We start from the raw sequence: 24,383 nt of genomic DNA, 5'->3' as shown, positions 1-24,383 counted from the left end.
TGATGGTTCTCAAATATTAATTACTAACTGAATGTTTTTTTTTGTTCAATCTCAAGATAATTATCTAAATTATTCGAAAAAATATTTGTCCTACAAAATCTATGGTTTGATCAAAGAGTCCCCCTTTCCAATGTGTATCGATAACGAAGTCATCATAAATGATTACTAACCAGCTGATTTTTTTATTTTCACTTATTTAATACTTATATGTGTAATTCAACAGACATATTGTCCTACAAATTGCGTAATAAATATTTGAGAACCGTCAAATCAAAAATTTTTATCCTTGTTACCTCTGTAAGCTACCACAATCGAGAGTTTCGTACATGAAATTATTGGGCATCTCATCAAAATAAAGCTACTCACGAAAAATTTGCTTGATAGTAATCACTTGCAAAAATGGGCGATGTATCCCGGACTTAGTGGTAGATAATATAAAAGATATATATCTACATACTAACTATATTTCTCAATGAAATTGGATTATTACCTAATATTTAAATAAATAAATTCTTTCTGCGCTCGTATGGGAAATCATTTATATCCATATATTAGTTTACTCTTTGATTTACCTATATCTAAGTTTCAATAGGTAGGTACTTTGCAATCTCATCGCAATGCTCCAATATAAATAATAATAAATGATGGTAGACCTAAAAATAAACATCAATGGTAATGTATATGGGAATCGGGACTAAAGTTCGGGTAACGTCGGTGGAACTGGTAGAAATCTCGTCTTAACTAGAACTAATCATTGATGTAATTAAAAAATATTGTTTGTATCATGTAAGGGCGCGATCTCTTTATATATTCGCGTTGTGAAGCCTTCGGAGACAGATGCGATGGCTGTATCGCAGACCGCACGTGCCGCTCGCAATTTTCCTCCTCGCGAATAACAATCAAATAAAATTAATTAATTACTTACTTGTATTACATGAAACTTGTTTCACTATATCATATGTAATTTAAATTAAGTTAAAATTTTTGTTAGAGTGCGTTGTTTTGAAGATTATATTTTTTTTGGAGTAATTGGTGAAAATAAAGAATGTGAGAAGATTTTTAATTTGTGTTGTGGTCTTCGGGAAATTTATACTGTTAACGTAAGTAGTTATAATTAACGTAAGTAGTACTTAGGTAGTTATACTGACTCATTATACATTAGAGTTTTTTACTAATAAAATTATAATTTTTATTATCTTCGTAATTAATAATTGCATAGGGTAGTGCTTACTGTGCTTTGATCATATTGGTAATTTATTTCCTTTCAAAGTTTTTTCCAGATTTGGAACTATGTATTTCTATTATTTCTTCTTTACCTTACCTTCCAACTTATATAGGACGGAAATTTCTATTGGTCCTGCAGGGAAAGTAATTACTTACTGAAAATGTTGGAAAGTGATTACTGAAAAAATAGAACTGCATTTGAACCCAGTAACCCATGGAAAATTTCCGCCCTGTATATTTATTAAACTTTTAATTAGTAGATATGTAGTTCAAAATTCAAATGTATCCATTCTTTCATTATTAAAATTTAACTTGAGTAAATGTAAAGCCTAAACTACTAAAAAATAATAAAACGATCTATTTATTTATTTATTTAGTCTAGTCTAAAGAGACTATAAACTACTAAGTTCTATGTATAAATAAAGTTAAAGATATAATAGAATAAAGATTGTTTGTACATATTTATAGAATAACATTTATTGAAATATAAAAAAGGTGTTTGTGTTGTGTATCATAACATTTAGGGCCGATTTTTCAATGCTTGGATAAAACCAAGGATAAAACTTATCCGTCCAATAAAGTATTACACGATAATATTAAAATGTCACGTAAACTGTCAAATACGGGCAATTAGAATACGTTTTTAAAATGGTAGTTTTATACATTATTCGACGAATAAGTTTTAACCAAGGATTGAAAAATCAGCCCTTAATGTAATGAATCATAGTAGGTAGATAGGTACATATAAAATGTAGTAAAATAACTTAGGTCTTAGAGCATTAAATAAGGAAATGTTCAGAAATGTATAAAGCGAAATTATCTATAATTTAAATAAAGTAGGTTGGTGTATCCAGCACAAAATAATAAATTTTATTAATCTTCGGCAAACAATTTTCAATTTTCCAATAAAACTGAAACACATGTATACTTCAAATCGATACTTCAAAATATGTATGAAAATTGTAGTCGTAAAATAACATTAGCTGGTTTAAAAGATGAAAGAGGTTAGATTCTGGCAAACCATCAAATCAAAACTCAAGTAGGTATGTATTGGAAGAATGAGTGATTCATTTTGCTGAGAAGATCTAGTGTTAGTAAGACTGTAAATATTATTCATGGATATCGTTACTGTTTCGATTAAAAATGAGCCATCACTACGGATTAAATTCGCAGACATTTGAGTTCAATGAGATGATAAAACTTTTTTATGAATGATCTTAAAAGAAAGAAAGAAAGAAAGAAAGAAAGAAAGAATAATTTATTTTGCCAAAAGCCAACAACAGATATAATAAAAAGAATAAGAAATACAAAACAGAGAAAAAGACAAAAGTGTGGCAGACCTTTAGCAAAAAGGGGACCAACTCAGTATTAAGCTGTGCCTTCAACAGCGAGGCAGGGTCAACTTTATAGCGTAGTTTCATTAATTACCTCAAATTCGGTAGCGATATATAAAACAGGGAAATATAGGTACTGCTACTGTACAGAATAAAGAGCAGTTTACTAGATAGCAGGTACTTAAACTTAGTAGATCCCTATTAAATAAATGCAATATAATATGTTAACTAATATATAATTATATTTAGCATAGGTTTTACACTTATCTATACAAAAATAAATTAGTAACGGAAAAATAAATCCAAACACCATAAAGTTTATTTGTAGTATAAACAACCATGTAACTTCTAATCTGTTTAGTTTCGAAGTGATAGGCAGATTATTATTAATTCTGTATATTTATCGATTACAATTCTAAATATAAATACCCCGGCATATAAATTTGTTTAATTTGCTATATAGCTTGGTTTAACATTACTGACCGATATCGTACCGATTTCAGAAATACGCTGAAAACATAAATTTCAGTTAATTTTCTGTTCCCTTTTTATAAGAGAATTGATTCTTATCTTTCAATTTAACTTTTATGCAATTTCTACAATATCAACGCTGCGCTGGTACGATATAAGTCCTGTTTAGTTCCAAAGGGTAAAGCAGGACTGAAGCTTCGGTATCCGTCTTTGTTTATTTGTCCGTCCGTCCGTCAGTCACCAAGCTGTATCTCATGTACTCTGATAATAATAATTAGAAAGATGAAATTTTCCGACACGATGTATTTTGATCCTTATAAAAAAAATGCGGTTAAGCAACGGTAGCCACGAACATAGATTGGATGGGTGAACTTTTTTTCCAGTTCTTTAGCTTATTTATACGGAACCAGATGTGTCGCGAGTCCGACTCGCTTTTAACCGATTTTTTTTAATATTTGACAATAATATAAAAAAAAATGTGTGCGTGTACTAGTGTACACACGTAAGAAGTGAAACTTCTTTATGACCTTATTTTTCAAAAAATAATTTACTATATGCAACTTTACAGAAATACGTCGAATAACGCGTGGTAGGGATAAGAAAAAGATGGCGCGTAACGGAAAAATGTCACGCGTAACGAAAAAATGTTACACTAAATTTTTTTCCAACCCCGATAAAGAAGTTTCACTTCAAAAAGGATGTTAGCGAATAATCAATCACTTTTCCTAAGGACTATATAGATTTATGAATTATGACACTTTCAAATTTAATTAAAACATTGTCTCATATTATTACCTATGTAAAAGAAAATGTTATAAGAGACCATGAGGCTAATTTGTAATATGAGGCGGTTCATGCAGTGGGAGTCGCGGCAAGGAGTCTATTACTTGATTAAACTGCGGGTGGCAACACTGTCTACCTACTTATCTGATGGTCGTTAGAGGACTATATAATGAACAATGCGATATCAGTCTGAAGAAATATGGATCAATGTCATATTATTTTGAAAAAACAATCGTAACCATGTAGTGGGTGGCTGTAGATCGTTTTAAAACATTACCAGTAAATGGATATGTAAAAAGAGAATATTTAGTTACAAGATGAGTTTCTAAAGTACTATCCACTACCATACAGTTTTCTCAAAATTAGCTAACTAGCAAATTTTGGTCAGCTCATTAATTATCATTATATTCAATAGGTAATCCTTTGATCATTTATAATGAGTTGAAAGAAATGTGTAGTGGCAATATGTTAACAAAACAATAAAATAAAGATAAAACAATGATACTCCTTACAATAAAGATAAAGAAAGAAAGTAAAAGTAACGTTAATCAAAATAGAAGAGAATTATGTAGATTTGTTTGTTGTATGTCATAGGTTTTATCTTCCATATTAAATAGTAATGTATAAGATAAGTAGGGATATTGCAGATGATTTTCATTTGTTGTAATGTTTTACAATTTACTTCATAATCAACTCAATATTATATAAATAAACATAATATTAAAAATGAACAAAAAATACATTTATACAAACACATGTCGTTAGCATCGCGAATATAAAAGATCTATCAGATAAGATAAGCTGGTGTCGGTCGGCAGGACGTATTGTATTCGTAATAATTTAAATGAATTTAATACAAGTCACATGCTTTGGGTAATTGCCATGTAGTTAGATGGTGTCAGCGGTGACGTGAGAATAATTAAGAAATTTAACGTTCCATAAAAAATCACACACACGTGAACAGAAATGTCGTAAAAAATCCACTACTGTTTATATTAATCGTTAAATAAAACCATTCTTTGCTTTTATAATTACCCAGTAATTTATATTGACTTCTTAAATATCCAGTTTGGCTTTTAAATTATTTTTTGCTAATGTGCCGCTAAAATAATTATTTAGTACCAACTGAATAAAAACACACTGGTTAAAATTGGATAAAATATCGGTGAGAAACATAAAATTAACGAAAATAAGGACGATATAAGTATCTAAATACATTGAGATATACATATGGAGATGACACCGCCAACATCACTTATGTTCCGCTCAACATACGCCATATGGCGTAACTTCACGCTCATTTTTTATTTGTTTTTAAGTAAAAAAAAAAAAATATGCCTTCGTGTGTGTTACGATATTGCACAAATAATACAAATAATACGGAAAAGTGCAAAGGAATAACTTTCATCGGTAAGTACCTATAACTAGATAATAATTTTTAAAACTTAGTTAGAGCAAAAAATGGCGCACAGATTTTGTTCGTGGTGTCTCCTCCATACGTAGTAATATTATCTCAATGCCTAAATAAGGACAAATCAAATATTATAAACTAGCTGCTCCGCGCGGTTTCACCCCCGTGGCTCCACTCCTGTTGGTCGTAGCGTGATGATATAATAGCCCATAGCCTTCCTCGATAAATGAGCTATCTAACACCGAAAGAATTTTTCAAATCGGACTAGTAGTTCCCGTTAGCGCGTTCAAACAAACAAACAAACAAACTCTTCAGCTTTATAATATTACTTAGATGTGAAAGTTTATATAAATTTGTGTAGATATGTAAACAAGCACAAATATTGCCAATCAGATTTGTCTGGAATTTGGGACACACACTCACATGTGGTGTAAAGTAGCTAGGTAATTATTAGACATCGGATTATATGCATTTGCATATTTGCATATGCAAATGCATAAAACTCTCTAATTACGGCGTTAGTGCATATTATAGCCTTTTTCCCCAATCGTGCATATTTCGTTAAGTAGCGGGAGTTTTGATTGGTCGACTAACCTTTATTAGCCAATCAGAACGCTCAGCGAGTAAACCAACCCTATTTTGCCATGGTAAAATGGCAAAAAATGACAAAATGGGCTCCATTTTTAGTAATTTTTGAGCCATTAAAAACAGGGCTAGATTACCCTTTTGGGGCTAAAAACTTAAAACACGGGTTGAATTCCAAAAAAGGGCTAGATTTAGCCCGGAAAGGTCTAAGGTGGCAACACAGGGCTCGCGGGTGACAAAAGTCACAAATTTGCGCTCGAAAATTTGGTTAAAATGCTAAATTGTATATTGGCACAAAAACTATACTTAATTCCAAGAAAATTTCACTGTTTTTGTACAATCTTTGATTTAAATTTAAAATTAATAAAGGTTTTTTGCTTTTGTATTGTGCATATTTTAGGCATATCAGTCGTTTTTAGTGCATATTTCGGCCTTTTTTAGTGCATATTTGCATGCATATTTTGGCATTTTGTTAGTGCATATAATCCGATGTCTAGTAATTATGCAAAATGGTTGTTTTATAAAGAAGTCTTCAAAATATGAATCTAGCTACAATAATTTCCTAAACCCGTAATTAATGACGTTTCTCGCATTGTTTGGAAAGCTACAAACCTTGGAAATAGGTGACATAGACGCATGGTGTATTAACTAATATCTATACTTCTATACTAATATTATAAAGAAGAAAAGTTTGTAAGTATGTATGTATGTATGTATGGTTTTCACGCATAAACTACTGGACCGATTTCAAAAATTCTTTCACGATTAGAAAGCTGCATCTTTACTGAGCAACATAGGCTATATTGCATTTTCAAAAAAATTAGAGATCCTTACCAAAAATGCAATAATGTAACCCAAGGTGTAAAAAAATCCTCAATAAAACTTCTGGCATCGCGTGCGCTGCGGAATCTATTGAAGATAGAACAAAAAAATGTTCTACGGTATTATAGAATGGATCAATATCTACAAGAAAGTCCGCGATACCATATGTCCATCTTCAGTAGTTATGTTACTACAACAACTTTTTTACGTTTTCAAAGTAAATAGAAGTGCCGACAGTAATCAAACCATGTTATCCATACACATATATTAATCCTTATCCCATTAAATGATGTTTTATTATAGACTGTTTCAATACCAGCAAAATAATTTTTAAATGAAAAGAATTGGATATTCCATTCAAAATCTACAGAAAATAGTAGACCGTATACTGTTCGAGCAGGCCGTAGTGCGGGGAATTCTACCAATATGCGTCTTGACGGAACACAGTGGGGTTTTGGTCGGTAGGAATTCGACATAACCCACAGCCCCTCCCCCGGAGGCCGTGGGTATCTATGAAAGATTTCCCCACTAAAACAAAAAAAAAGGCCGTAGTGCGGGACGGGGTAAAGTTTAGGTGATTTTCATGTGATTAAAAATTAAACCTATAGTCCGACCTATAGTAGACTTTTCACTGTAACGATATCGCTATCTATGCGGGTGAAACCGCAGGGCATTGCTAGTTGGTAAATAAATAAAGAAGCTCCTTTTACGGAATTCATTAAAATATACGTGTGAATTTCAAGAACAGTGTTGCGTTATAATCTGATCTAATCGTTAAAATGTGAGCTTGTTTAACGATATTGTTGTCTCATAGGTGTGAAACTAAGTATTTCAAACAAGTCCTTTGATGGGAATTATTGTGCAATTCGCTTGCTTGTTTTCAAATGGTGTACACATTCGACCGTGTAAATCCCATTTAGGATTTATCAAACAAATTATTGCCACCATTTCATCGGCACACTTAAACCTGACTGACCAACGAAGTTTATTTTACAAGGTAGTTCATACGATTTTTTAAAGGGGCAATTCTTATGCGAGTCTGTCTTCAATAATAATCTTAATAGTTTTTCGTTTTAGATTAGAAATAATGTAGGGGAAAACACCACCAATTTGAGGTTTTCCACAAGCACAGTTTCTCTTTAAAAGAACTAAAGCTTTTGGAACCCCCAAAATTGTAGGTCCTACCAATTTAATTACCATTTTGACACCCTAAATATGTATTATATCTATTATAGGTAATATGTCGGGTGTAACATTAACAATTCTATGATCGTAATTCATAATATAGGTAATTTGCGTAATACAACAACAATTACTGCATTAATGGTATGACATTACATAATATGATAACGTTTAACCGCAGAATAAATGTAGCACTACGATAAAATAAGATAAAATAGGTATACTTATTATGACCAATATGAAGTGGAAAAATCGAAAATTTAATTTTTCATTCTACAGGGATTTCCTGAGATTTCCGGTTTACCTACTTTGTATTTGACCTTTATTCGACTTATACCTACAAAAAATGGAATTTGTAAGTTTAAAATATACAGCGCGTGTTTAGGGCCAGTTCATATAGTCCGTTTTCTTATGGGCATGCTTGTATGGAAAGGTATACATTTTTGAGTAAAGCAATGAAATTTGGTTCGAATGTTGTACTCGTCCACCTAAGCCCAAATCGCCTGGTAGCCAGTGTCTACTCCCCGGCAGAATGGAGGGAGGGGGGGTTATAGAACAGAGCGCCCGGCGCTCGGAAAAAAAATTCTGGCGGATTCATTTGGCCCTTTGAGTCGAGTTTAGTGTCGTTATCAGGTAACTAGATGATGCCCAATTCATTCCCCATACCAGTTTTTTAGGCTTCCGTAGCAAAATTTGTCACAATCTTTAAAATAATAAACTTTTGGCAGTGGCAAAATCCACACAAACCGGTATTTTTTTATATTTTTGTATAAAACTTGGTTTATAAAAAATACTGTCTGAAAGGCCATTTCATGCAGATTATAAAAACATTAACATGTAACATGTATCTTACCATTTTCAATGTGAAATAAATTATAGAAAGTACAGGAACGTTCGTCAGCGCAGCGTAGGGGACGGCTAATAGACCCGAAAAATAAGCAATAACATAAAACAAAAACCAGTCAAGTGCGAGTCTGACTCGCCCATCGAGTGTTTCGTACTTATTTGTCCTATACCATGTTATCTTGTCTGGTATTACCTGGTTAACTGATACACACACACTTTCGTCTTTATAATATTAGTGTGATTTTTGATCATCTTTAAATTATAAATGAAGTCAGGTAACATTGTTAAAAATAAAGATATATAATAATAGAACGTTTTTGTATTAATAATAATGACAACCACCTCCACAAAATTTACATAATTCGGTACATTTGAGCTGGCGTATAAAACACTTCAATCTGGAATTGCAAGATTTCATGCAGCGATATCTTATCAATTCAAAGCTTCTCTTTTCTTTTTATTTCAGATGGGCAAGGAATATTTTGATTTTTTTAGGTCCCTAAATATATTATACAGCCTGTAAAACTGCCCTTAAGGTATGTTGTTTAAGGGCAGCTTCTGTGGGAGGTAAATTTTCGATTTGCCTGTCCGTTTTTGTTAAAAATTTGTTTGCGACCCTCATTTACTGTCACAGCGGGATACAATGTGAAAAATAAACATGTACTTATAATAATTATAAAAAAATATAAGTTCTGGATGAGAGTATCCTTAAAATATCGTGACCGTCCTTACCTATCATGCATTGTAATCACAAACTTTTCAATTTCACTGTCTGCATATTTGCCACTGTAAAGTGCTTCAAATCCTCGTGTGACATTCGGATATGCCTTCCATACCTCAAATGCAGGTGTACCTATAGTTCTTTTAGACCTTCTAGCTTTGGAACACACGATATAGTAGTAGTAGCCAAAATAATGTTAAGAACAGTCGACAGATATGGCTAGTACAGAATATCATGTATTCCAAGCTAGATCTAAAAGAACTATAGGTACACCTGCATTTGAGGTAAGGAAGGCATATCCGAATGTTACACGAGGATTTGAAGCACTTTACAGTGGCAAATATGCAGACAGTGAAATTGAAAAGTTTGTGATTACAATGCATGATAGGTAAGGACGGTCACGATATTTTAAGGATACTCTCATCCAGAACTTATATTTTTTTATAATTATTATAAGTACATGTTTATTTTTCACATTGTACCCCGCTGTGACAGTAAATGAGGGTCGCAAACAAAATTTCAACAAAAACGGACAGGCAAATCGAAAATTTGCCTCCCACAGAAGCTGCCCTTAAACAACATACCTTAAGGGCAGTTTTACAGGCTGTATAATATATTTAGGGACCTAAAAAAATCAAAATATTCCTTGCCCATCTGAAATAAAAAGAAAAGAGAAGCTTTGAATTGATAAGATATCGCTGCATGAAATCTTGCAATTCCAGATTGAAGTGTTTTATACGCCAGCTCAAATGTACCAAATTATGTAAATTTTGTGGAGGTGGTTGTCATTATTATTAATACAAAAACGTTCTATTATTATATATCTTTATTTTTAACAATGTTACCTGACTTCATTTATAATTTAAAGATGATCAAAAATCACACTAATATTATAAAGACGAAAGTGTGTGTGTATCAGTTAACCAGGTAATACCAGACAAGATAACATGGTATAGGACAAATAAGTACGAAACACTCGATGGGCGAGTCAGACTCGCACTTGACTGGTTTTTGTTTTATGTTATTGCTTATTTTTCGGGTCTATCAGCTGTCCCCTACGCTGCGCTGACGAACGTTCCTGTACTTTCTATAATTTATTTCACATTGAAAATGGTAAGATATATGTTACATGTTAATGTTTTTATAATCTGCATGAAATGGCCTTTCAGACAGTATTTTTTTATAAACCAAGTTTCATACAAAAATATAAAAATATACCGGTTTGTTTGGATTTTGCCACTGCCAAAAGTTTATTATTTTAAAGATTGTGACATATTTTGCTACGGAAGCCTAAAAAACTGGTATGGGGAATGAATCGGGCATCATCTAGTTACCTGATAACGACACCAAACTCGACTCAAAGGGCCAAATGAATCCGCCAGAATTTTTTTTCCAAGCGCCGGGCGCTCTGTTCTATAACCCCCCCTCCCTCCATTCTGCCGGGGAGTAGACACTGGCTACCAGGCGATTTGGGCTTAGGTGGAGGAGTACAACATTCGTACCAAATGGCATTGCTTTACTCAAAAATGTATACCTTTTCCCATAAGAAAACGGACTAATAGCGTCAGTGGGTATAAACGTGCGGTAAGTGCCGTCATAGCCGCTAGTTGGCGCCGGCCGTAACTGGATTGTACCGGCGTGAAAGCCTGCGCGTCTCGCGACTTGTCGGGCCGGGCCCGAGAGCTTTTGTACTGTACACCGTACACGATATATTTTAATACAAACTTGTTAGAAGCGTTCGTCATCAATTTAAATGTTTATACAGAGGGCTTTAAAAATAAACCCATACATTCTGTCACTTTGTATTTGAAGAAAAATATTGCTACAAAGAAATCATTTGCTCTTTTTTAACTTTTACCAAAATCACGAACTACATCTTTTAATTAATCAATGCCCACTTTACAGGAAGAACTTTTTAGTTGGTACTTTATGAGACAAAACGGAACCTATTTGGATGTAGCAAACAACAACCTTCTGCCTTTTTAAATGTTTTTCATTTGTTTATTTATTGACCTTACTTACGTAAATAGTTATCTCATAGGAAGTACTTACGTTAATAATTGAATTTGATAAGTGTAAATGTGAAGAGAAATTAAGATGTCGGTACTTGAATATAAGGTACATCGTAGGTCCTTATACATTATTTGATAATGTTAGTAGATAAACACATGTCAACAATAAAAACATCATCGAACAATTAAATGTAGAGCATTATCACTATGTCCCAACTCGTTTATTATCCTAGAATCAGATTTTTAATTTTAAATCGTCGAAAAAATTGTCGAATTGATCGAGCCGTTTTCATGTTTTACATTTGGCGATTCATTTCTACTATATTATTATAGAAATACATTATTTTGTTTAAGCTTTAAAATAGTGTAATATATTTTAAAGCTCAAACTAAATTAATTTTAAATTAAATTGTACCCTGTGATTGTACCTAACCAAAGTTAACATTTAAGTAATAACATTCAATTTTATTACAGGGTCAGCAAAGAATATGCGGTTGAGGATAAAACCAAAAAAGTCCCCGTATTATGGTACAGTTATATCAAATTAATGATACGCTCAATACTTTCCGTTAGTCCAAGGTAAAATGAATAAGGGGACAATGGAGGAAAACAGGTAAAGCAGCAGTTCTCTTTAGTTCATGAATATAAAACAATAATTTTAACGACTAAAGAACTATAAAAATCTGAATAAATTGTAGCATTTTTGTTATTACCTTTATATCGGTTTGGGTTGTATAATTTAAATTAAAACAATTGTTTAAGATTCACCGTATTGCCGGTGGAAAATGAAAGTAAAAAGAATGGCATCCACATGGGCGCTGCTATAATAACTAGACCTTTAAGGTCATCAGTAGAGACAGTGGAACGGGGAGATCCGAATGCTCAACCTGACACATGGCTTCACGATGCTGGCTGGAGAAGAAAGAGGTCATTGGCGCAGATGACGAGGGAAGCGCTGCCGCGCATGGAAAATTATAGAAATTCTAAGAGAGCTTTAAAAAGGCCAAGCCTTGGTGAACTTCACGGCGATCATCTGATCACAGAAGAGGTATTTATTTCGTAGATGCATATAAAATATAATAAATCAATACTTTAACGGTTGATTATTATTGATATATTTTAGAAATTCATCTAAAGCAATATAAAAAATCACAGCTTGTATTTTTACTGTTATTATGACTATCTTTATGCAAAATATATTCCATTATATTTATCTCATCATTTATGCTGTTTCAAATTGAGTGACCCTCGGAATTTAAAAGGACGTTTAGTTTTTTTAGATCGTGTAAGTATAATTGGTTCTCATGTTTAAAACATCATTTTGAGCATGAATTGTAGGATTGACAGTAGTTTAGATAAATTAAAAATGCTATGATGCAATTTTATAGTGATACATAAATGTGATCTTAATCCTCTCAATACATTATACTACTTTAATGTCAAGTATCAACAGAGGGAAAAATCCGGTGTCATAATCTTCTTAAGTCATATTCTTCATTCTTCATGTCGTAAAAGTAAAATAAAAATGACTTTAAAATTTGGCATGGAAGAGACGCCTCTATTTCCAAGACAAGGACAATAATAAATAAGGAAGGAAATTACGATTCCAATGTTATTTGCTACCAACCAAAAACCTCTAGGAATATCTAAATTTTAGATCAGAATACATTGCACAGACTTCACGATCGTCATCGCCTTTGTAATTGAAAACGGTAGAAACATGTTTATTTTATTTGCACAATGTAATTCAAACGGCAATTAATTAAGAATGCCAAAACACATGTTTTTTTAACGCATATAAAAATACAAGTACCTATTAACAGTGTCAATTTTGAAACTATTACTGAAGGAACGAAGGAACGGAAATTCATGACACGTGGGAATGCGTCATTGTAAATGGCAACAGGCATAGATATCTTGTAGTCGTAACGTTAGCCTTACTCCGAGGGCGCAACCGGTGATTACTGGAGTAAACCGCTGCAGACTGACGTCGTACAAGTTTTAAAGTGACCAAGAATAATTCATATTCAAAAGCAAGTTTATCGAAAAAGGACTAAATTATCTATAGGTATTCAGGATGCCGAACACCCTTCGAACACCGAGTTTAAAGTAAATAATGTTAAAAATATAGTGCGGCATAGATCATACCTACCTACTTCTGTTTAGATTTATAACAAAAATAATGCCCTTGATAGGTACACAAATACTAACAGCACCCGAATAAAATCATAAAATGTATGTGTAATAAACCTTGTAAATTATAATTTATACATTAACCCAACTGTAAACAATCTACTAGGTGTATAAATTTTTATGTTGTTCTTCAAATGGCTTTCCTTGTAAATATTTATTGAATATGAAGGAAAAAGTTTGCGTTCTTTAGTTTTTCAACATTGCTGTTGTTCAGCTCTATATAAAATAGAGTGTTATTTCTTACAATAACCGATGCAAGTAATTTTCGGCATACGCTCATCTAAACATATATATGTAGGTATATGTAAATGTTTTGGACTTAATCTCAGTGTCATGGTACACCATAATGTTTTATTAACTTCATAAACAGACGGACAGACGGCGTCTATCATATTCACCTGTCTCGTTTGGTCTTTGTCTTTATCATCTGCATTACATTAGCCCACTACGCGAGATAATTGTATTGTTATGATCGCCGTAATCGTGAGATACTTGAATGAAGGCATTATATTATATACCTACTTAACATTATCTTAAGAACTCACTTGGAAATAAGTCAAGTTGAAATTTATCTTGTTATCAAGATAATACGTTATTATTAATGTATTCTCATTTGGAGTCTTCTAGTATGGAAAAACTTGTTACTAATTTACGCTACAATACCTAGGTACATACTTGAATATTCTGATTATGAACAATACTAACCAGAGTCAATAAATCAATAATAGCTAATAATTGTAATATTGCCTATAATACCATTATTTTGTACTAGCTTTCCGCCCGCGGCTTCGCCCGCGTTTTCAAAGAAAAATCTGTTCCCGTAGGATTTCCGGGATAAAACCTATCCTATGTCCTTTCTCGGGTATCAAAATATCTCTTTACCAAATTTCATGCAAATTGGTTCAGTAGTTAAGGCGTGATTGAGTAACAGACAGACAGACAGAGTTACTTTCGCATTTATAATATTAGTATGGATTTTAAGCCTAAATAAAATTACCAAAATAAAATTGAAAGTACTTAACTACCAAATTAAAATTGAAAGGATGGTAAACAATAATTATTATCTATACATATAGGTAGGTACGTATTCACTTTTTACAATTAACAAAAACCACACCGTTAATTGCAAACGAATGGTTTTGTAAATTAAATATTGATTGTTGTTTACACAAAAAACATAAAAAATTGTAGACGTATTTACCTAATGATGATAGGTAGTTTATTTTGATATTTGATACAAAAAAATAATGGATTTATTCATTAGTGTTAGGCGTTTATTTAAAGGATGATAAATTTTATAGGGATAGATGAATATGATGAGATGAATTTTTGGGTTTCATGCATATTCTATCATAAGTAAACCTTTTCAGGACGAAAAGCAAAGCCAAAGAGATACAAAATCACCCACTCCCGCCGTCGGTATCAAATTAGGATGGATTCAAGTAAGAGCTTTTAACAAAATAATTAACTTATTGTAAAGAATGGATTTGTATTAAGTATTTAAAGTAATTTTAGGGTGTGTTGATACCATGCCTCCTGAACATATGGGGTGTGATGTTGTTCTTGAGAATATCGTGGGTGGTGTCACAAGCTGGGATCGGCATGTCTCTGGTCATTATAGCAATATCAGCTATTGTTTGTGTCATCACAACGCTCTCGATGAGTGCTATATGCACGAATGGAGAAGTAAAAGGAGGTAAGGAACTAATGTAATTAAATTGTATAAATAACTATAGCTGTATGTTCCGGTTCTTTCTGGGAATCCAATTCCAAACGGTCTCAAATCCAATAACTCAAAAACTTAATTTTACTAACACAACCAACCTTAAAAATATCTCCAGCAGAGAAGTAAATCAAAAATAATTAAATTTAAAATAATAATTAGACTTATGTGGAATCTATAAGTTCCATAAGAACGGTTTAAAATTTTGATTTGTAAGGTTTCATGCAAGAACTTTAAAGCTCACAATTGCTCTTTCGGGATAGGATAGGATTATTCCCATAAACTGGAAACTCGAAAATTGAAGGCATTCTAGCCTTCTGACCTGTAACTATTTATATTATCTTTGGTAATACTAATATTTTAGTACCTCGACGTGGTAAATGCGTTTGTTTATATAGAAACCGTATCATGACATATCGAGTGCAATATTTAATTATAGGCTAATCGAAGCCAGCAATAAAATACAACCAACACCAAGCGGTAGATTGTTACACATCTACTTACTAGAAATTCGCTATAGCCTATACTTTGTTATATAAAAGTAATACTTTGTATTTTGTTTTATCTTTTTCACGTAAAAAATACAAGGAGGTATACCTACCGCAGTCAGTTTAGGCCAAATTACGTGTAAAACTCGGAAAATCGAGATACCTACCCAGTATATATGTAAAAACTTGTATTCAGCTGGCATCCTAAAACTGTCCTCAAATTCATATATAATTGGATGGTCGCAAGTTTGAAAATCAGGGGGTCGAAGGTCACAAAAATCGAATTTTATGATGATCCAATTATATCAGTTTTAAGATGCCAAAATACAAGTGTTTTCGTTGTAATATTCTGAGTATCTCAATTTTCCTAGGTCAACCCCTAAAATGACTGGACTAAGGGGGATAATATTGTTTCGTTCATTATTGGGAAAAAATTAATTGATTGTAATATTAGTATCATATTAAATATAAGATTTAAATGACTATGAGAAACTATATATTTTCAGTATAGTTATTAATTATTCATTTTCTTGGAAAAATCTTTATTGAGATAGTTATTATAGTAGTAAGTAGTTTATAAACAATTTTTATATGAATAGTAGGTACATTGTTAGGTGTTGTTTTGTAATGAATGCTTGCTTTCAAAGCTATTAAATTTTACATGGTCACATCTCTCATAAATAATGTTGTCTTTGAATGAAATTATGAAATATAAGATCTCCAGATACATATTGTATACCTAAACATCCATTAATATTATTGGTTAGGATTCTTCATTTAAGATATTCTTATTATGATATAAACTGGCTCAAACTATATAAATAATTTACGTACAATTATATTACTAGGTAGGTAGGTATCTAATATACTTATGTAATATTACTACTAATTGTGTTTCTTTTTGAATGCAGGAGGTATATACTACATAATATCCAGATCGCTAGGACCCGAATTTGGGGCTTCAGTGGGAATTATATTTGCTTTTGCAAACGCAGTAGCAGCTAGTATGAATACCATTGGATTTTGTGACTCACTAAACGATCTTCTACGGAATCAGGGTGTAAAGATCATAGACAATGGAGTCAATGACGTCAGAATAGTTGGAGCTGTGGCTCTAGTCCTCATGTGTATCATCTGCGCCGTGGGAATGGATTGGGAGAGTAAGGCTCAGGTAAGTTCAGATAAATTTCCTAATTCCTATTCAACACTTTCCATAAAAATCATATTTCCTACAAGGAATAGTACCTACCTACTATGTATCATGTGTTATAATTTATAAAACATGATATGTACATAGTACTATACTTATAACTTATAAGTATCTCATAAATGCAATCTAAATACTGTTGCAAAGAAAATATGTTTTAAAAGAACTGAACTAAAAATCAGTACAGCTGACAAGAATAGACAAATTAGTTATCTCGCATAGTTCTCAATTAATATGGCAGCGTATAATCGTCATTCAGTAGTTCTAATCTACTACGTTTACCGTTTACGTAGTACAAACTATTGTAGCCTTGTGCAGGAAACACGATGCGTTGTTTACTGACAAACGGATGGCCGAGCGGGCTGCCCTTCACCCTCCCTTGTGTATAAACCACCCTGAAATATAACAAATATACCTTTCATCGGCTATTAACATTGTTTACTCTAGTAAATTGTATGATATTTCTTTGACTCAAAATCGAACCAGCTTGACGTAGAAAGTTAGATAACCTTATCTTACAAGTAAAAATGTGGCTGAAAGTATAAAGGGTATTTATCTGTATTGACTAATTATATTTAGCGGTCATTAATACGCAAAAGAACAACTTTAATGACTTCAGCTAGATTAGTAATTCCTGGTCTAATATTAGTTCTTTTGGTGTCTTGTACACAGTACATGATAACAGAGTAAAACTCAGTACTTAAAAGATTAAGTCTGCACTATAACAATTTAATTTGTATTTTTAAATTAAGCATTTATTCATAAATGCTACCTACTTGTATCGTTTATATTTTCATTGTATCCATAGTAAACGTATTTTCGTTTCATTTCATTCACCCTAAGTATATGTATAGAATGAATCCATGACGATACAAATAATCTAGACAAATATGAGTTTTACTAATAGTACAAAATATAGTAATACGAGTAGTTGACAAGGTGACGGTATTGAATTGAACAAAGAAACAATGGATAAACTAAACAAACTGTTAAACTGGAGGACAGAAAAATTTCACTATGAAAAGCATGAATAAAAGTCTGTTATTTTCTAGATTATGTTCAATTCTTTTCATGATTATTTTTCACCAATCTTCATTGTATTAAATAATTTTCCACGTGTTCATATTATGTATAAACTTTTCATTACTTATCTACCGTTCATTTTCTTTCTAAAAGTAAAGTCATGGGACACATGGATTAATGAGAACACGGCAAGCTACGGTTTGATTAGCGTAATTGCTTTTAGTTTTTCACAATAATAGCTATTAGCTATTAATGAAATGAATGAAATTTGCTACTCGTAAATTATTATGTGACAGCCTTCGCTCTCGATAATTTATATAAAATTACATACCATTGCCATATAATTTAAAATCCATTCGTTTATTATTCTTCATTCTGAATTTCATGTGGTATTATGGTAACTCCAAACAAATAAAAGGTTATATGAAATAACCAAAATTATAATGCTCACAACCAAGGTTGCTAACCATTCTAAAATGACTAATCATAAACATTTGTAAACGTAGATATTAGTACATACAATGTAGGTAAGTAAGTATATAGGTACTTTTACAAATTGTAATTTATCACAACTTAAAAAATATACGTTATTGTTTCAGAATTTTCTAATAGCAATAATTGTTGGGGCTATGGTTGACTTCGTAGTTGGGACGATAATGGGTCCTAAAGATATTACGGAAGTGGCGCAAGGCTTTGTTGGTGTTAGCTGTAAGTTTCATTGATACTTTTGTAACTCTACATTATGTTTTATTTAACATCTCTTGCAAATGAAAATAAAAGGATATTTTATTTTGAAAAATTTGAAGAGCAATATTAAGTAATAATTAAGTCCCTAATATTATATAGTATAATGTAAGTATTAGGTATAGGTTTTCTTTTTTCGTAATAATTGGGGATTATGAAACATGAATTTATTTTGGCAGCGTCAACATTTATTGGGAATTTCAAGCCGGACTTCCGATACAGTGAAAACTTGGATCAGAATTTCTTCAGCGTGTTTGCAATTTTCTTCCCATCGGTGACTGGTATACAAGCTGGGGCCAACATCTCTGGGGATCTTAAGGTATCTATCGTACATTTCTCTTGTTGATAGAAAAATATGTGGTTATGTTTATTTAAGTCCTAATTTTAGAATAACGTCGGTTTATAAAATCTACCATAATCATGGAAGTATATCATAATAATTAATAGGCTTTGACATTATGCCAGTATTAGAAAATCATAAATACTCACGGCCTTTTCAAATACACCGAAGTACATGTAATACGAAGCAATCAAATGGCGATGTGGACGATTGCCTCGACATAGAGTGACGTCATTCGACTGAAATTAACTCACTTTAGCTGGGAACTTCCTAGAAAATTGTCAATATTTGTCTTTTGTTTCCTGACACGTGGACCAGGAGAATCGATAAACTATAAATGTACCTACTTACAATAAATGTAAGGCGTCATTGGTTCAATTAAAAATGAAATCGCCGATTTCTGAGTGTAAATTGCAACATTAATTTATTGGATTACTATGAGCTTTTAACCAAATAAGATTTATTTGCAGAAAAGTAAATTGGGCCTAAATAACCTGGAGGTTATAACATCAACGGCCTTATTTACAGTGACGTTTTGAAACTCGTTTATTTGAATGTAGAGCACTAATATTTTGTCTAAAAAATAAATATGTATAAGCTATTTGAAATTGTAGAATGAAGGTAGAATGTAATTCATAATGTATAAGTGATTATAAACATGCTATAGAGTCTAATATAGCAAAAGATACTAAAAAATTTTGGCGCTATTTTAAGGATAAAGCTAAAACTAATTCCTCTATACCTTCTGAAATGCATCTAAGCGATTCTACAACCTCTACTGGTCCAGGAATAGCGAATTTATTTGCCGAGCACTTTCAGTCAGTGTATACACCCGTATCCGGTCCGACAAATCATATAAATTATTCATCATTAAACCACTATAATATTTCAAATGTTTCCTTTTCTGAGACAGAAATACTTAAATGCATTCAAAAACTTGACTACAATAAAGGTCCGGGTCCAGACCAAATACCTTCACTCTTTGTTAAACGGTGTGCCAAAGTTCTCGCCCTTCCTTTATCATTGATATTTAATAATTCATTAAGATTTGGTATTTTTCCATCATCATGGAAAGAAACTAGGATAATCCCACTCTTCAAAAAAGGTGATCGTAGCAATGTTTGTAATTATCGACCAATCGCAATTTTAAGCTGCTTCCCAAAAATTCTCGAGTCTTTGCTAACTCCGCTCATTTCTAGACATATTCATCACTCAATATCACCCCACCAGCATGGCTTTGTTAAAGGACGCTCCATACACACTAACATGGTAACATTTATTTCAAACCTTTCTTATGATGTTGACAGAGGGAAGCAAGTAGATGTTATATATACAGATTTTGCAAGCGCCTTTGACAAAGTCGACCACTCAGTTTTGATACAAAAGATATCATCCTACGGAATATCGGGCCCCCTGCTTAATTGGTTTCAATCGTACCTCAGAGAGAGACCTCTAGTAGTATCAGTTAACGGCTATACATCTAAATCATACCAGGCAACTTCAGGCGTGCCTCAAGGATCACATTTAGGCCCTATTCTCTTCGTCATTTTTATCAACGACATAACTGTTGCTATTAAAAACTCACAAGTTTCATTATTTGCTGACGATCTTAAACTTTATAAAGTCGTCGATTCAGTTTATGACGCACAATTGATACAAAGCGATCTAAATAATATCCAATCTTGGTGTGAAGCAAACAAAATGATTATAAACCCAAAAAAATGTTTTCACCTTATCTGCACTAGGAAAAAAAATGTACTTAAATCTAGTTTTGTTATTAATCGTGTTCAAATAGAAGAGGTCAAAGAAATGAGGGACTTGGGTATTGTGATTGATGGGAGCTTAAAGTTTAATTCGCATTTTGACACAATTGTTAAAAAGGCGAATCAGATGGTTGGTTTCTTGAAATTGGATTCCGTTTTAATAGTACCCGGATTATTCTGTACAATAGTATGGCTCGCAGCGTTCTTGAATACGCGAGTGTCGCTTGGAACCCCTACTTCACCGTTCACTCTCAACGACTGGAAGCTGTACAGCGAAGGTTCACTCGGTATCTTGCCTTTATTTCACCTGGCATTTCGCATAGACGCCCCTACTATGATAGACTAGCTTTTTTCAAAATGGATAAACTTCAGGATAGAAGAGTCACCCTAGACCTAACATTTTTGTTTAAATTGTTAAACGGAACAATCGATAGCCCAGATTTGCTCAATAGTATAATGTTTAATGCTCCCCGTTCGATTCCCAGAAAACCTATCCGAACTTTCAGCATTCCAACTTGTAGAACAACTCTCGGTTCGAACTCACCAGTTTTTCGCTTATTGAGAACCTACAATGAATACCTCACTAAAGTTCCGAACCTTGATATTTTTCACGATAGTTTATCAATGTTTAAACGAAAAGTGCACAGATCATATCACATCACGTTTTAAAATTAAGCAATATTGAATTAATATACTAAGGTACTTTATTTGTATAAAACATCCCCATTAACTACATTTATCTTTAGTTTTTCTTGTAATGCTGTGTACATCTATAATAGGATCAAGCATTAGAATATTCTTACTTTGTATTTATTATTAAGGAATGATGTATGCGCGATCTGTCGATGTACCCAAATAAATAAATAAATAAATAAATAATTATTATACTTAGTAATATCTAACTAGTTATATGCAACATGTTTACTTATTGATCTTCACGATCAGCTGAATGTGCTTTAAATATCATTCCGAAGAAATTCGACAGGCTACATGATATACATTACGATTTACGAATTTAGTCGTACATAAATAGTAACATGTTATGAGAGTAATACTCAGTACTCACCCACATACCTAAAATGAGGCGATGTTCCAGTTAGAGATAAATATTTTGGTGCTTAAATAGACATTTTGAAAGAACAAGAGATTGCATCTTTACTGGTTTAGAATAACCTAGAATAAGATAAAGTATTGGGTATTTTGCACGCCTCATAAGCGAAGCGTTGAGGTGGGTACTACTGTCACTTCGCGCAAAACATCTGATTTTTCAAACTTAAAATGTCTTTATGTATCATACATTGCACTTGTAAGATAATACATACACACACATATTAAGAAAAAACACTATTTTTAACGTTCATGATATTTTTGATGTCATTTTTGTTATTTAAACTAGTTAAAAAACAGTTTAAAAAAGTTCTGTCTTGGACGTCCGTGTGTCTGTATGTGCGGATCCTTTTTCTTGTTAACACGATAGCGACCGAAATACTTTACTAATCGAGTCTTTTTTTTTCTCTTACGCTTGAGTATGCTCAGGAATAGAACCCTTTCATTTTTCAGGGTCTGATTCGATGTGGTTTAATTGTTATTAAATAAACAAAAATAATAATTAATAAATATTTATTAAAAAAAAATTATGAGGCGTGCACTTTTGGATTTTCCAAATTATTTAAGAATTCAATACTGTCAAAATATGAGCTACAGATTTGAAGTAAATTATTTAATTCAGTTGATTGAAGACAGTAAGCTTGGTTATGTCTAAGTCATCGATTTTTCAGTCCAATAACAAATGAGAACTGAGGTACAGCCACGGTAATAATGTACAGCGTTGATTTAGTATTCCATTTAGTAAATTAAATTGATAGTGTATGCGTGGAATAAACACAAAATTGAACCTTAACTCATGTAGCATAATTAAGGGTGCATAATTTTTGAACTAAAAAAAAGTTCATTGAAACAATGCAAGCACGCCAAAATAAAGACAGAAATGTAATTAATATTTTCTCATAATATGTTTATATTGGCCTCAAGACTACTAAGACATATTATCTACCAGATATCCACTATCAATGTTTGAAAATAAATATTGCGACATCACATTACTATAATCGCAACTTCTTACTTTATAATTTATATTAGTAGAGGAAGAGCAGATAATCCCCAGTTATATTATTTTTTAGGTATTATTATTGGAAAATGCAACAACATATAAAGTAGATATAATAACATCATCAATATAGAATATAGATCATATAGACTACAAGCCCGCATAGGACAAAAATATGGGTCAAATGAACCACCACGGGACATATCTAGAACGATAGCAGAGCAAAAAATAATAAGATTCATCACTATGCCGTCACTTGTAAGCTGTCCAACTGAGTGCAGATGAGAATTGAAAAGTACAGGTAGACTCGGTAAATTTTGGTCATATATTTTTGTACGGCATTCTTAACCATCGATAGATCCATTAAAAATAATAAGAAACCGCTCAGTGCCGTACAAAAATGGTGGTCCACCAAGTCGGAATTTTTATTTAATTTCTGAGAGTTACCGGGGGTAAATTTGGTCATTTGACCATGTACGGCATCTGTGTCATACTATTGCTATACTGCTTTTAATCCATTATTCCGCAACGCCGTACAAAAATCATGGGGACAAGGGGAAAAAATCGAGAGTTGTAATCCCCTCTCTTTCCCCACTCCAGGGGGTCATTTGACACAACACGAAATAAATTTATTTTTAAAGTATTTTATGCATAGATAATATTTTTTCATGTGCCGTACATTTTCGTTGGTTCAAAGGGGAAAAATCTGAAAAAGAAAAAAATCCATATAACGAAATGTTTGCTTTATATTTTTATAATAAAATATAAATATACATTAATATTAAGAAGCTCGAGGTGGTTAATTATCACCTTGGAAAGTCGGAGTCAGGTGGAATGGACTCCGTTAAATTGATGAACTAATAAAAAAGCTATGAACGAAAAGATGTGAATTATATGCAATCAGTCCATGAATACAGGTAAAGTCACAAGCAAATGCTAGTAATATATACATATTCAAAATGTACAAGTAAAGCGCTTTCAAATGATACCAAACACTGCATATTTATCTTAACTTTATTTTTTTACTCTGTATGTTTTGTCCGCTAGAGGGCGCCACATTAGATTTTGTGAAACCCCATATAGCCTTTAGCTAGCTGGTCGTTGGTTATCCAGTGAATAATTCAGACGCCTCTAATGATATGTCATTTGTCGAATTCTGATAAGTAGTTTAGAAGTTACGAGGGAATAGATGAACATACATACATGACCTGTAAACAACCATAACCCTCCTTTTGCTTTGCCGTAGTTGGGTAAAAATATGTAAATGCCGTACTGTATCAAATGGCCATAAAGCACTCTTAAAATTGTAGCTTTCGTCGCTTTCATCAGCCTAAAAGATGTGGTCTGCACATAAATGTACGGCATCGTTTTTTCCTAATTTATCTATGTTAATACTATTTAAAA

General features: G+C 32.4%; 1 protein-coding gene across 3 annotated transcripts in view; it reads left to right on the top strand.

Moving 5' to 3' along the window:
• Positions 1 to 719: 719 nt before the first annotated feature.
• The window catches only part of NKCC (sodium potassium chloride cotransporter), a 32,522-nt gene continuing 8,858 nt past the window's right edge, over positions 720 to 24,383 (top strand). Inside the window, exons 1-9 of one of the 3 annotated variants that reach the window (XM_089707705.1) lie at positions 720 to 759; positions 1,027 to 1,100; positions 11,866 to 12,004; positions 12,154 to 12,439; positions 14,955 to 15,026; positions 15,100 to 15,280; positions 16,707 to 16,966; positions 18,625 to 18,733; positions 18,949 to 19,088. In XM_089707705.1, the coding sequence (XP_089563831.1) occupies positions 11,976 to 12,004; positions 12,154 to 12,439; positions 14,955 to 15,026; positions 15,100 to 15,280; positions 16,707 to 16,966; positions 18,625 to 18,733; positions 18,949 to 19,088 (1,077 nt within the window). In that variant the 5' untranslated portion in view covers positions 720 to 759; positions 1,027 to 1,100; positions 11,866 to 11,975. Of the gene's footprint in view, positions 760 to 791; positions 1,105 to 11,865; positions 12,005 to 12,153; positions 12,440 to 14,954; positions 15,027 to 15,099; positions 15,281 to 16,706; positions 16,967 to 18,624; positions 18,734 to 18,948; positions 19,089 to 24,383 lie in introns of those variants that run through there. The other 2 variants (XM_089707704.1, XM_089707706.1) reach the window with 2 other exon arrangements.

This window comes from Colias philodice, chromosome 19 (genome assembly GCF_061535455.1).
Source record: "Colias philodice isolate Cphi_HAF_F1 chromosome 19, ilColPhil1 Martin Lab GWU primary, whole genome shotgun sequence".
Classification (NCBI taxonomy): Eukaryota; Metazoa; Arthropoda; class Insecta; order Lepidoptera; family Pieridae; genus Colias; species Colias philodice.
Note: the sequence above shows the minus strand (reverse complement) of the source record. Positions and strands in the feature narration are given on the sequence as shown.